The sequence below is a fragment of the Agelaius tricolor genome, unplaced genomic scaffold (genome assembly GCF_023055355.1).
Source record: "Agelaius tricolor isolate 1412-34295 unplaced genomic scaffold, bAgeTri1.0.p SCAF_12, whole genome shotgun sequence".
Classification (NCBI taxonomy): domain Eukaryota; kingdom Metazoa; phylum Chordata; class Aves; order Passeriformes; family Icteridae; genus Agelaius; species Agelaius tricolor.
The window spans coordinates 8,140,868-8,154,842 of record NW_027269272.1 but is presented as its reverse complement, the minus strand read 5'-3'; the positions used below and the strand labels follow the sequence as shown (position 1 = coordinate 8,154,842).

At 41.3% G+C, this 13,975-nt stretch overlaps 1 protein-coding gene across 1 annotated transcript in view; it reads right to left on the bottom strand.

The window, feature by feature from the left end:
- Positions 1–3,228: 3,228 nt before the first annotated feature.
- PXYLP1 (2-phosphoxylose phosphatase 1) overlaps positions 3,229–13,975 on the bottom strand; it is a 47,990-nt gene continuing 37,243 nt past the window's right edge. Inside the window, exons 5-6 of the mRNA XM_071437470.1 lie at positions 6,865–7,004; positions 3,229–5,559 (exon numbers count right to left, since the gene is read on the bottom strand). Of these exons, the coding sequence (XP_071293571.1) occupies positions 4,628–5,559; positions 6,865–7,004 (1,072 nt within the window). The 3' untranslated portion in view covers positions 3,229–4,627. The remainder of the gene's footprint in view (positions 5,560–6,864; positions 7,005–13,975) is intronic.

Genomic DNA, 13,975 nt, shown 5'->3' with positions numbered 1-13,975 from the left:
CCTCAGCCTCCTAGTTAGTAACAGCTTCAAACTACTGCCTCTGTACCTGCTCCAGGAAAGGTGGATGCAAGAAGCCACACTGTCTATTTGCTATTTTCTATTTTTCATCTCTTATCCTATGTATCCTGTTTTGCAAGGACCTACAGCAACAACTTCTGCTCAAACTTTCCCCTCCCACATCTTCCCATGACCATTCTACAATGACATCTGTAAGGCTGTGTCCTGGGGTGATTTTATGACACTGTATCACCTGCCATGGGCTTTAGTCCCAAACGTGGGTCCTGTGACTTAAGGCTGGGAGGGGGAAGCCAGGGAAATTCCTCAGCATGCAGTTTGTGTTCAGTTCTCACAGGCTCCCCATCTCTCTCTGCTGTGCAGCCAGGAGAGTTGTGTTTCTGCTTTTAGCTAGCTCTTGTTTGTTGGCTGAGGCACGAAGTTCTCCTGGGGCTGTGGCTGCTTCTTGGGGACCTGTTCAGCTGTGCTCCGGTCCAAAACCCCGGCCAGCACCGGGAGCCCCACCCTGCGGCCGGCGGGGGAGGCTGCAGGGACATCCCGGCTCTGGACTCTAAGATTCCAGCTTTCTGCACAATGAGAAGGTTTGGTACCCAACGTAATTCATTCTCTTTTTTTCCATGCCTGCACTCTTGTTTGTTAAATAACAGGGTTTTTTTTTTTTTCACTTTCCTCCAAGAAATTCCTTTCAAACCTGTGGGGAGGGGCTGCCCAAACCTACCTTTCTTTAGAGAACACGTTCATTTCAGGATGTCTCCTCCTAATTTGTCTCAAACTGAGATAGACTGCCAAACAGATGATTTTTTTTTACCCTGCCAAAAAGACTTTTTAGAATGCAAACTGGACTGCTTTAAATTTAGAATGCCATCACTTTTCTCTCATCCTACATTTTTACTTTGAACAGAAGAAAAATATAGTTATTATTTTGGCCAGGGGATCCTAAAGGAATAGCTTAAGTGTAATTCTGAATCACTTTTGAAAATGGCTCTTCAGAACATTTGGAAATAACAAGCTTAATGCTGTTTGATTTCAGTTTGAAGGAAATTTACGAAGTTCAGACTCTGTCACATCTTAACTGCTTGAATAAGGTCTTAGTACTCACATGCAGCATAGCTACTTTCATGTGAAAAAGGGGGAAGGAACAAAACTGCAAGGCAAGCAAACTGAGACCAAACCAGAAAACTGACAGGAAAAAATAATACTCTGTTTTATACATCCATATAGAATAGGCTTTACTAATTTCAAAAATAACTCTGCTGAAAAGTGTAGGGCTGATTTTAGTACACAGGCTAGCAAAGCTGCAGAATACCTGCAGAATACACCTGTGCTCAACATGAATTACTCACTTCAAAATTACCACCACAGCTGTCGTTACTCCTTCTTCACCCCACAAGTGTTTGAGCATCTCACATAGATACCTGTTCACTTAAACCGCGGCTTTCTCGGCCTGCAGGATGAAATCCATCTACAGGTGACCTGGTTTTAACTCTTCCTTTTCCAGAGCCTTTCCCGCTGTAACTCCCGCACTCCGAGCTGCAGCGCAGGGAGTGGCCACGCGAGGGCGCCGCAGCCCCGCCGCGCTGCCGCTCCCGTCTCCGGGGGGATCCCGCTCCCGCATCCCCGGGAATTGGCCTCGGGAGCCCTTCCCTCCCTTTTTCATGCACTAACAATACACGGCAGCTCAGGCCAAGCCATTTGGCACTCACAGCGTGCAAGGAGCGTTTGGAGCTAAAGCTGTTACGGCTTCCTAGAAATGGAACAAACCGAGGGGAGGAGCGGGCAGGGAGAGACGGGACATCAGCACTGCGCTGGAAAATGAGCTGGATCGGGTGAGGAAGCACTGCACGGATTTCATTCACAGCACAAGTACTCAACATGTTTAAACATCAGTTTCTGAATACCGTGTTTAGCACACAACAAAACAGCCCACTCCTACATCGGTTTCAAGCCAAGAGCAAGATCTCAAGCAGCATTCCTTAAAGCAGCAGCACTTAATTAAATTGTGCAACTCCTCAAGCCATTGTTTCTCAGTTAGTACATCTAATTCATCAGCGCACCCCTACAGAAAGGCTATTTATCAATTCCAGGATAAATAAATTCCCACCAATTCCTCTTGTCATTGTTCAGGTAGTTACATTTGTTACCTTAATCCAAATATAAATCCACTTGAAATGACAAATTGAATCATAAATTAGGTCAAAACTTCAAAATGTCACGATTAATCAACTTCAGTAATGCAGTTTGCTTATCACTTCATGTCCACAGCCAGGTCCAAGGTTTGTGAGAGTGATCTCAGCCCTGCAGCTCTTTCCTTTAGCTCTTCTGGTGACACTGGAGATGGATCAAGGCTTTCATTGCTGCAGATCCTCTCTGTGTATGGCTTACAGGAGATCTTAATGAACTGTGCATACACCGAAGAATAATTAGCTTTTTCCCTTTTTAAAAAATTATTTTTACATTAAAGATTTGGTTCTGCCCACCCAGTGACCCTCAAACATACAGGTGAGCAGATACTGACAACCTGAAGCTGTAGCTGAAATTAGGTTCGAGATTCCCTAAATTCCCCAGTCCAGGTTTCTTGTCACTACCCTGACCACAGTGGAGGCTTTTTTGGCTGAAACAGCTATCAGTGCTCTTTTTCACATCAGGACAAGAGAGATGGAGCTGCTGGAGAGTCCTCACTGACAGCCAAGGTGATTTGGAGCACCTGACATGAGGGTAGAGCTGGGTCTGCTTAGCCCAGAGAAGAGAAGGCTCAAGGAAATCTCATCAATACCTGAAGGGATCTGTAAGAGACATCTTCACAGTGTTGCCCAGTGACAGGAGAAGAGGCAGTGGGGGCACAATCACAGGAGGTCCCACCTCAACATGAAGGACAAGTTATGGGGTCTCTGCTATTTATATTGGGCCAAAGGTGCCCTTCACATAATTTCTACAGTCAGCTCAACTTTCAGATTCTCTCTTCCTGTCTGGTCTCCAGCACACAAGCAGATCTAGTCTCTTAGGCAGAAATGTTACCACTCCAATGTGGTACCAAAGCCCCAATATTCTATCAGAACTGCTAGTTCAGTGTTCATGAAATATTTACTTGCTCCTGCCCAGACTGGGGCCCAGGACAGATTGAGTGCAGAAATCAGAAATGCAACAAGCAGCTGAACAATATCCACCTTGTTCCTGCAAACAGCTAAGGAAGTCACAATGAACATAACACAAAAACACAAAGAGACCCCAGAATTTTATTTAAAGAAACATGTTCAAATGCAGCATTGAAAACAGAGAGAGTGGAATGCCAAGAGTCAGAGAACTTATGCTGAGTTATGTTTTCTTTGACAAACTAGCACCATTGAATCACAACTCACAGACTAATTTATTTCTAGAAGTTACAAAACCTCCATCATTATAAAATTTCTAGGAATGCTATTAAAAATTGGTTCTCAATTTACTACTCCTAGAGAGATGAAAGCTGTCTGAAGTTTTCATATCTACTCATTGTTCAAATTACCCATAAGAGACAGTTTATTCTTAAGTCTAAACAAACATCCTGATCAAGGGAAAAAAATGTCTAAAAAGTGACCTCCACAAGTCTTTACAAACTAAACAAGTAAGAAAGATCTACTGTGTTATAAATATACACAGTACAATATGTACAAGTCTGGTCTTACAAAATAAGAGCTTCCTAGTCCATAAAAATACTAACTCAACTACAAAGTTTTCTCAGTATTTAGTCAAGCTGTCTCAAGCAGTCACCATAGCAAATTCCTAAAATACTGATTTGTACCATAGCACAACAGCTTGAACGTGTTCACAATGGAAAAGAGCCCAACACTTCACCATAAAACTGATTTCTAAGCCTAATTTCCCAATCAAGTTTAGTGGTACTATTAGTGTTTGCTACCTATTTTAATGTCACAAGGCCTTCACATATTTCTATACTGTGTTTGAACTATTCAAAGTGCTGAAAGTGCAATCAGAGAGTAGAGTTTTGTATCCCTTCTCCAGTACACCCTTCTCTGGCACTGGCAACAATAGCCAAGGGTTTCTAGGTCTGTGAGGTGCAGAAGGCACACGCTCATTTGTACATGCTCAGGAAGTATTCACACACACACACACATGCACTTTGCTTTAAGGACCATAATATTCTAATATTATGGCTTCCTCTGAGTAAAGAAATTCAAAAATTCCTTTAAAATGCCTTAATGCAGACACCTGGAATTCATAATGACATGAAGTGCTTAAAATGACTGTGAGATGATGTTAGAAAAAAATGGAGTTTTGGGTTTAAACTTAGGCTATCCAAGTATTGCTCTGGAACAGAGGAACACAAAGTCTATGCTCTCTCACTCTATCAAGCAAGGGCCAGGTTACATTCACCACATGGTTTATCACAACAGTTAACAGCATTTGTGAGCGTACACACACGCATAACCCTTGGCATTTGTTCTTCTACTAAAGGCCATCTGCAGCCTGAATGAAAATTAAACTATTTGAAAAATGTTTCAAGCATTACCCTTCTGTACTTACACATGAAAACACAAGTAAGAAAACTGAACTGTGCCTCTGCCAGAAAACAGATCACTGACATAAGTTAACACTGCCTCCTTTCCTCCTCCCTTCTCTACAGTGCTCTCCTATGACATGCATCATAGTAGCTTGTACTGTTAAAAATTAAGAACATATCCCTCTTGACAAAGTTGACAAGTTTTTCTAGTGGGCACATTGGCTTGCTGGAACGTTTATAATGATCCTTGCAAAAGGAGGTCTGGAATGTGACATCAGCACCGTTGTACAGGATGCGGATAAAGTGTTCTTTGGGCCTCTTCCCATCCTGCCACAGCTCAAAAACTAATCTGGCAGCAAACCTGGGAAATCTGGCCTCTGTAATGCCCAAGGCACTAAGAACAGGTGACAGGGTGACATCATGTGCAGAGTAGAGGACAAACACTTCCTCCTTCTTGCCTTCTGCAATACGCTGCAGCCTGTTGACAGTCTGGTTGAGGAGAGGATGAGTAGCCAACAGCGCATACAAGAAGTAAAGTTTCTTTTCCTGTCTTTCTCTCTCATCCTCCAACTGGTGTCTCTTGATTACTTTGAAGTGTTCCATACCAATGCAGCCAGCTTTGGTACATGGAAATGAGACATTATGACAGAAATAGCACAAGAGAGAATCTATAGGGTTAGAAGCTCTCAGCTGCCTGGTGGGAATGCCCACAATCTTTGCCATATCCACGTAGATCCTCTCCAAATTGCTGTTTTTCACCCGTAAGCTGTACTGCCTGCGCTGCTCCTCCTCTAGGTAGTGGTTTCTCATGGGACAGTCACAGCTTCCTGAGCAGAAAATGGTGCTCCACTGGTGCCTCATGTTAATTTTCTTCCAGTCAAAATCTGGCAGGAAGGTGTAGAGCAGGGCCAGGGCGCTCTGCAGGGTTCGGCTCTTCCCCGTGGTCTCCAGGTAGAGCTGCTTGGCTGTCCAGTCACTGGGGAGCAGTTTGTGTTTGTTGATGTAAATTTCTCTGAGCAGCTGTCCATTTCTCAAGTGTTGTACAACCCCTGCGTTTTGACAGAAATTACAACACCTGATTAGAATCTTTGTAGTTATGCAAAAAAAAAAAAATTACAGCTAGTAGCCTTACTGATAAACTTACAAAACTGAACTGCAGTTACGATGACTGCTAAGAAAACTGTCTGAAACATGAGAAACTTGCTATTCTTCAGTATCTCCCATATTCTAGGAACTAGCCTGATATACAGAAAAGAAGTTGGTTCCATAAAGTTTGTTTATAACCTCAGTGGTTTAATATTAATTCTTTGGACTAAGACACAGACTGAATGGGTCTAACATGACTATAAAAGTAAGGTGTTTTTGAAGACTGCACCTCAGTCAGGTTTTCAGGCCTGCAGAGAATGCTGCACCCCTGAAAATTTATGGCAGCCAATAAAACTACCAGCAGTCAGGACACAAATACATAAAATGTAAATTAGTGTGTAAACTCACAAAACAATCATGAGGTGTAGCAATTGCATCCAGCTTCCTTCTCCATCTTCCTTCAGAGATTATTTAAATTGCTTGATAATTTATGCTAAAGTTCTGCCTTTATCCACCTGGAGTGTATCCTTCTCATGTGCCAAAACGTCTACCCCAGAATCCACATTTCTTGCACAGCAGCAAAGCAATAGGCCTGAACCCTTTATGCACTAGAACACCTCTGTATACCTTGCTGCAATCCACAGGAGTCCCCAGATGCCAGCTCAGTGACACAATCTGTGTCTGTGAAATTTCAGTGGTGTCCTGCCTTGCTTTCTCCTGATATCACTTTGCAAGACTTGACAGTGGCCAAGGATTCCTTCCAAAGGGATCCCAGAACACAGAAGGATTTGACAGGTGCCAGATGTATAAAGCATTTCCATAATGCCAGGTTTGTCTGCTACATCAGCATCTCTTGTAGGGGACACAGAGTCCCTTTGAATCCCAACCCTGTCAGTAACAGGGCACCAGATCTTCCTCAGGAGGGACTGAGCAGTGCTGTTTGTCACAAGGGTAACAGAGCAGCTTTGAGGTGTGAAGCAACATGAAAGAAAGGTGCTTTGACTTGCTACAAAGGAATTTAAAAGAGATGCCAAGATTGAGCAGTGTGTAACAGGATTGTCAAGCTATAGGACAAAGCATGGCTTCTACCAACTGTTGCTACTTTTACAGTTGAGTTACATAGCCCAGCATAGCTGAGGATATGACCAGCATGGTAAGATGCCATAAAAAAGCATTTATGTCAATATAAAGAGAATCAGAAGGTCCCTTCTCAAGCTGACTGTGTTCAACAGAGCAGAGGATGAGACAGAGCTGCTAGGGGAACTCACCTGTCTGTGTAAGCTCTCCCATTTCACACAGGGAATGACTGGGGAAGTGAGGCAGGCTGCTCAGAGAACCATCCATTTGGGCTGCAGACCCTTTGGACATATGCTTAATGAAGGCTTCAAGCTGAGGATGAGAAGGTTTCCTAGAGAGATAAAAACCAAAATGTGAAACTTCCAAAAGCATAAGGGAAAGCAGCTCGAGAGAGTCAAGTATTCCAAGTATGTCAGCTCAGAAATTTCATGATGTGAAGTTATTTCCCACTGGGACGACATCTGCTCTTACTCAGGACTTTTGCAAGTATGGAAAAGAAACCCAACTACTTACTATCTACCAAAGAACTACAAAGAACTATGTCTTGTCACGTTAAAATTATGATACCCATCACTAAGTGTTTTAGAGCAATTTCTGGGGGTTGCTTTGAATTCAGTCACTAATACTGTTATGAATTAAAATGAAAAAGAAAATATATTTAAAAATCCTTAAAAAACCCTCCAAACCTCTCTCGTTTCTGAAGTACCAACACTCTTTAACAGCACAGGCAAAGCCAGTTACAATCTAAAGGGGTTCAATACAGTACTTTAAGTAGGTGATCTTGAAGGAATTCTCAGATTTTGCAATGTGCAACACCAACCACAATCTCAGCTTTTATTTCTACTTCCTTCAGCCTCAAATCAAATAGCAAGTGTAGTCTCAGTTATGTGGGACTGGAAAGCAGCACCCAGTGTCCCCATTAAAACTGGAATAACTGTTTGGGGTACCGCACTTTTATCCAGGAAGAAAGAGGCCAAGACTGCTGGACACATACACAAGATACTCTGCCATGGAAGTAATGAATGCAGCTGGAAGAGATATTCACTAAAATATCCAAGTTAATTCACTGAAACAGAGTTCAAGTCAGTGAAAGAATGCTTAAATCTCCCACACTGCATTGGAAATTTCAAATACACCATGGATTCCGCTCACTGTAGTACTGCTGCACAGAAAGCTACAGGTACAAAAAAATCCCACAGTGTAACCCAAAGGTAACCTGAACCTTTAAAAAATAAATCTGTGATCACATTCCTACAGCAGAAATGCATTACACAAGTGGGGACTTCCTTGTTAAATGTCAGCAGTTACCAAAGGTTACACAGTCACCTCTCTAATTTTGTGCAGAACTGCATCAGAAACTGCTTGGCAACCCAAGTCTGCTCCAGATGGCTCTTGTCTTAATATGGATGTTCAGTTTGAATACAGTTATTTCCATGTTGCTTAAAAAAATAGATATAAAATAAATTTTGTCAGGGATCTCTTAAATAACTCTGGGATTTGTGTTTACTGCTCATATTTACATTTGTTAGAAGGATAAACTATCTTGAATATAAAAATCTCAGGTCTCAAAAAGAAACCTGACTTGCATGACACACCAGAGGGAGCAGTAACACCACTAAAGCAGGAATGAGAGTCTGGAATAGAAGTTTACTGGGACAAAGACATCCATGCTCACTTAGAAGAGCCAACTGAGAAACTGCCACACATGAGAGGAGCTCTTGCAGAGCTCTGCTCACAGCCTGCATATACAGGAAAGCTCATAAGAATCAGTGTCTATCAACAGAAAGGTAGCTCATATCATTTACTAAAACTTGAATTTTCCAGTATTCAATTTCTTTTCAGGAAAAAAAAAAATCCTGGCAGGAAAATGTTACTAATTTGCCACAACTGCCAGTAAGGAAAAAATGCAAAATGAGACAGAAAGCATAATGAGATTAAAAATCAGACTAATTTTTTCATTTTACTTCAAATTAAAGGAAAACCAGCCAATTAATGATATTTTAAATCCATAGATTTTTCTGTATATTGTAATTTTAACAGGGCAACTAAAGATCAGTATTTGCAAAGTACAGAAAGAACAAAGCCTGATTTTTATTTCTCAAGCAGTAGAGGCTTCCTGTGGTACAATCATACATTAGAAGCTTACGCCAGCTCCAGATGAACATTTCCAACAGAACATTTTGTACATTGCACTATTTTCACAGCCCAGAAGTGAAATCTAAAAATGGAAGAATTAAGTTGAGAAAATTAAATTACACCCATTAGCAAATGGCTTTTTAAGCTTATTACAGAGGTAGCAGGCTGAACCACCAATTTTCTAAATTTTGAACTTTGTAAAACTCTACACATGAATAAACTGACAATCAAAATTTTCCTTAAACTCTGTTCATTTAATTAATAAGTTCTGTAAATACATGTGAAAGAAAACTAACAGAACTGCTTTATCCATTCTGCTTCTTTTGCTGCTTTGCTTACAAAAGCCTGAAAGAATGCTAATGGAATCAAATCTGTGCTGATAAAACTGCCAGCAATCACTTGTGGGAAGAAAGAAAGGGAAGAGGAAAGAAAACTAGTTATCTGTACTTTGCAAAAGGATTTTTCTGAAAAAATGGCAGGCAAAATAAATTAACTTTTAAGATCAAATTACAAAAGGGATGATAATTGATGATTTTATATTCCAATGTATTAATACAGTGTATTAATAATATTAGACATGGAGATGCAAGTTACTTAACTTTGGATTACACTGGATTTAAAGTGAGCACAAGATAAGCCCAAGCCTGCAGAACTGCATTATGAATTATATGAAATAATACTTTTGGACATCTTTCTGAATAGAAATTCAAAGCTTACTCCTTGTTAAACAGATATCCCTGCACAACTGGGCAAACAAACATCAATTTTTCTCAGCAGCAAGACTTGCAGCAGCACTCAGGCTCCCAGCTGACAAAGCATTCCCCCTCCCACCCCAGGACCTGGCTTTTATTTAGAATATGAATCCTCCTGTTGAATTGGCCAATTTACAGATGCTGCAGGAGATGGAGTATCCAGGCAACACAGCTGAGGCTGCTGGGGCTGCTAGAGCAGGAAGCAAAGGAAATTGCTCCAGTTGTACAGTTGAAAAGACTGAATTATCCTTAAAATTCTATTTCCATAAGAGTAATCAGAAAATAAAAATGAACTAAAGAGATATCTGGCCTTACAATGGCAAGCTACCACATTTGCAAAAGGTAGGAGTATTAAAAATATTCCAAATTTTGTCAGAAAATGGAACGGCTTTTCATTTAAACCCATTAAACAGCCACACTTCCCAATTTTAGCACTTTGTTCCCTTATTTAACATCTGTTCATTTGCCTTTCAATAATTTTATTTGTGTACAATAGAATAAATTATATCTGTAACAAAATGGAGGATGCTTCTTTTCCCTCAAATAATTAATTCAGTTGATCCTTTTGTTATTTACAACCTAAGTACTGGGATAATAGATCCCAGATTGAATACTCTGGTTTTCATGCACTAGCATTAAAATGGACCAACATTTAAATCCTTAATCAACACTTAAATATCATATTTGCAAAGGCCTTAAAATGCTCTAATATCACCTTTTATTGCTACACTGTAACCAGGGTACAAGGGAAGAAATATTGCACAACTCTTTGAACTATATTATGTATTTCTGCCAGGAACAGAGCTGGCATCCTTCAATAAAATTTCCTTTTTCCTTAAGGAGTTAATACAAAAATGCATGGCAAAAGCTGAAAGGAGCAGGCTTCTCACAAGGAGTTGCAGAGCCCTCAGTGCATCACTCAGTGAGTAAACATGACCCCACCAGGCTTCAGACACACAAACATGACTTTTCTGTAATCATACAAAACAAGATTCTGCCTGCAAACTATCCCAAGAGTGAGTCCCTTTCTCTTTACTTAAAATGCAAAAAAATCATTTTAGAACTTCAAGCAAAAATAACATTTTCTGTGAAGTTCAAGTAGGCAAAAAAACGTGTGAGATCAAAGGACTACTAGAGTGTGTGCTTTTCACAAACAAATGAATTGGAAAAGCCACTACACCCAACAATAGATCAGTGTGGTCCACAGAAGAGATCCTAAGGCAGCAGTAGTACAGTTAGGGATTATTTATTCATAAAGGTCTCACAGCTTGTACACTTTGATACAAACTCCTCAGTGCTCCCCTGGCAGGGGGAATGAGAGGATCTGTGAGGTCCCTTCCAGCCCAAACCATTCTATGGCTCTGGAATTCCATCTCCTCCACTGCTGTCTGACTCTTTAAAGCCAGCAGAGCCCTCAGGAGACCTTTCTCCACCTGACTCTGGTCTGGGTCCTACTCTGACCTCACTCCAAGTCAGATCCACACCCCCTTCAGCTCACAGTATGATACTTGTCTCATCTCCCACCTCCCAGCTTGTTTCTGTGGCAGCTTCAAAACATGTGCATATTGAACCTAAAATTTCAGTATTTGTTACTAAGCTTCTTATGATTACCATCAACACCTCTCAAAATGTCTGCAAGTATATGCTAATTAACTCAGCTTATATCAAATTACAGCAGTCTTCTGAAATCATTTTAGCATCTTCCAAAAAGCATTTCTTCCCTCTCACAAACTCAGTGAAGAAACACTGCATATTTTTTACTTCTGACACTATAAATGTGAGCTACATAAGGAAAAAAATGTGTGGGATTAATTTCTTTCCCCCATAAGTAAATACTACAATGAACAGATTTTCATAACATCATTCAAGTAGTTTTCTTGAGGAAAAAAGTATGCATTATTTGGTTCCCTTTGGAAATTTACATCCAGAACAATAAAAATTATAATAATAATATTAATTGAAGTTTTAGATGGAAAAAATCTCCAAAGCATTTAATCCATTTGCTTATATTCACCCCACACTTATATGTCACAATCCATAACTCACAAAACCCAAGCGTGACCTCAAGGCTATTTTGCATATCCATTAGAAGTCCACGGGGCTGGGGCATAATCTGCTTAATTAATGAATTCCATCAGCTGAATGCCAAGTCAAATAAAGAGCAGCCTGCATATGAGCAGCTTGCTTATCTGATGTTGTAAGTCCAGAAAGCTTCAACAAGCCAGACTTTCCATCAGACATCTCAGCTCAACTGCACAGCAGCAAGAAAGCCTCAGTTCAAAGGCAGTGATTACAGACCCTGTCACACTCCCCATATAAACACATTTACAATCAAGCTCCAAATTTACATCACAAAGGAATATAAGCCTGACAGCCAAACACAGCAAATAACTTCCTGATGCTGAAGTAATGAATGTTCCACTCAAAACAATGGCTCCATTCTAGCTTTATTCAGTAAGGTCAGCTTTAACACATCTGGACAGAATGGTGCAGAGCCAACTCCTTTCATCTTTCTGCTGCCCTAAATTAGGAGGGGAGATGCTCTTTTACATAAATTTTGTTCTTGAGGAGACAAGGTCTTTCAGTGGCTGTGAGTGGTAAGGGAGGTGTCATTTACACAGTGATGCTCTAATGCTCACAAATCAGTGAGAGCCACGGGTGTCCCCTCTGGCCTCCCCAGAGCCTGGCTGTGCCCTCTCAACTGCTCCACTTGGTCATTCTGTGTCAAAGCCACACTGCTTCCTTGCCTTTTAGGGATAGTTTTTCTGACTCCAGGGCCTTCATGTTGTACTGAAACTGAATTGGAAACAGCTATAAAAGCTTTTCTGACAAATACAAAACTGAGGTCTCATGTGGCACACTAATATTGAGAACCACAGCTACTCATCTAACACTGTCACTTGCTGTTAATATCTTTTCAATAAACCTTTCTCACATACATTCTAACATGACAGATATTAAGAAAGATCAGAAGATCAGAGCCTTTAGGAACTCCAATAGAAATCTGGATCATATTTCTCTACTTAGAATTTCATGCTGAAAATAATCTCACCCCTTACAGGCAGGTCATTAAAAATGTTATCATAGCTTTTAGCAAACAATTCATTTTCCATCTTTTAGAAAAATAATTTTTGATTAAAGCAACTCCCACTCCACTCTATGGCAGAGATAACTGAAGTTTGGTCTCCTCTCTGCAGCCTCAGGAATGCACATCTCATTTCAGGAAGCTACTCAGTCTGCAGTGGGCACAGAGTGCTTCTGGGGTTAGGGACCTCTCAAGGAAATCCAGTTTCTCCTGAAGGATGTTGGACCAGACCCCTGGATGACACCTCTTGACAAAACAGGCATTTTGGTACCAGCTGAAATGTGAACACAGAACAGCAGCAGCCAATGTCTGCCCTCTTGGGCTGCCAGTGCACACTGCTGGCTCCATCCACCCCCAGCTCCTCTGCAGGGTTACTCTAAGTGACTCCTCCCAGTCTGTACCCATGTCTGGGATTGCCCTGAGCCAGGTGAACCTCTTGAACTTCTTGACCCTCTCGAGTTTCTCATGGATCTGCTTCTCAAGCTGGACACAAATTTCTTGTCACTGCAAACTTGCTGAGTGTGCACTCAATTCCACTGTGCATGTTGGTAATGAAGGGATTGAAGAGCACTGGTCCCAGAGGCCTGAGGGACACCACTCAGCACTGGCCTCCATAGACACAGAGACACTGATCACCTCTGCATCCATTCACCACTGAGCAGCCCACCCTTCCAATCCACATGGCTCCAGCTGGGTTAAGGATGCCATGAGGGACCACCCTGAAAGCCTTGCAGGACTCCAGGCAGATGACACTGGTCACTCTTCCCTTGACCACTGTGCCAGTCACCCCATCATAGAAGGCCACCAGACTGGTCAGGCACATTTGCCCTGAGTAAAGCTGTGCTGGCTGTCCTGGATCATCTCTTTGTCTTGCACTTGCCTAAAAATTCCTTCCATGAAGATCTGCTCCATGATCTCCCAGGCACCAAGGTGAAAGGATGTACTTTCAGTGTGGCATTAACATCTCCAGCACAACTGAGTAAAGCCAAGAGTCAAGAAATAATGTTTTGTTTTTCTGGTTTGGAGTTAAAGACAGAGGAGATTCCATACCATTCTGGAAAAAGGTATTTATGGTCCATCTACATTGCTTTGTGTACCTACTGTGCCTCTTTTCCTTAGTAATGGATGCAGGAACACAACACACAGCCCTCAGCCATTGAAATCTCCACACCTGACACTGCTGAGGGGACAGCAGCATGAAAGGGTAGATTTGCCCAGAGCTTTTGCTAATATCTTGGTATTTTAATTTCAAGTATTCAGTAGGTTCATTGGTAAGTCCTCTGCTGAAAAATCACCATCATCATCCTACTTAAAAGTACTTACATGTAA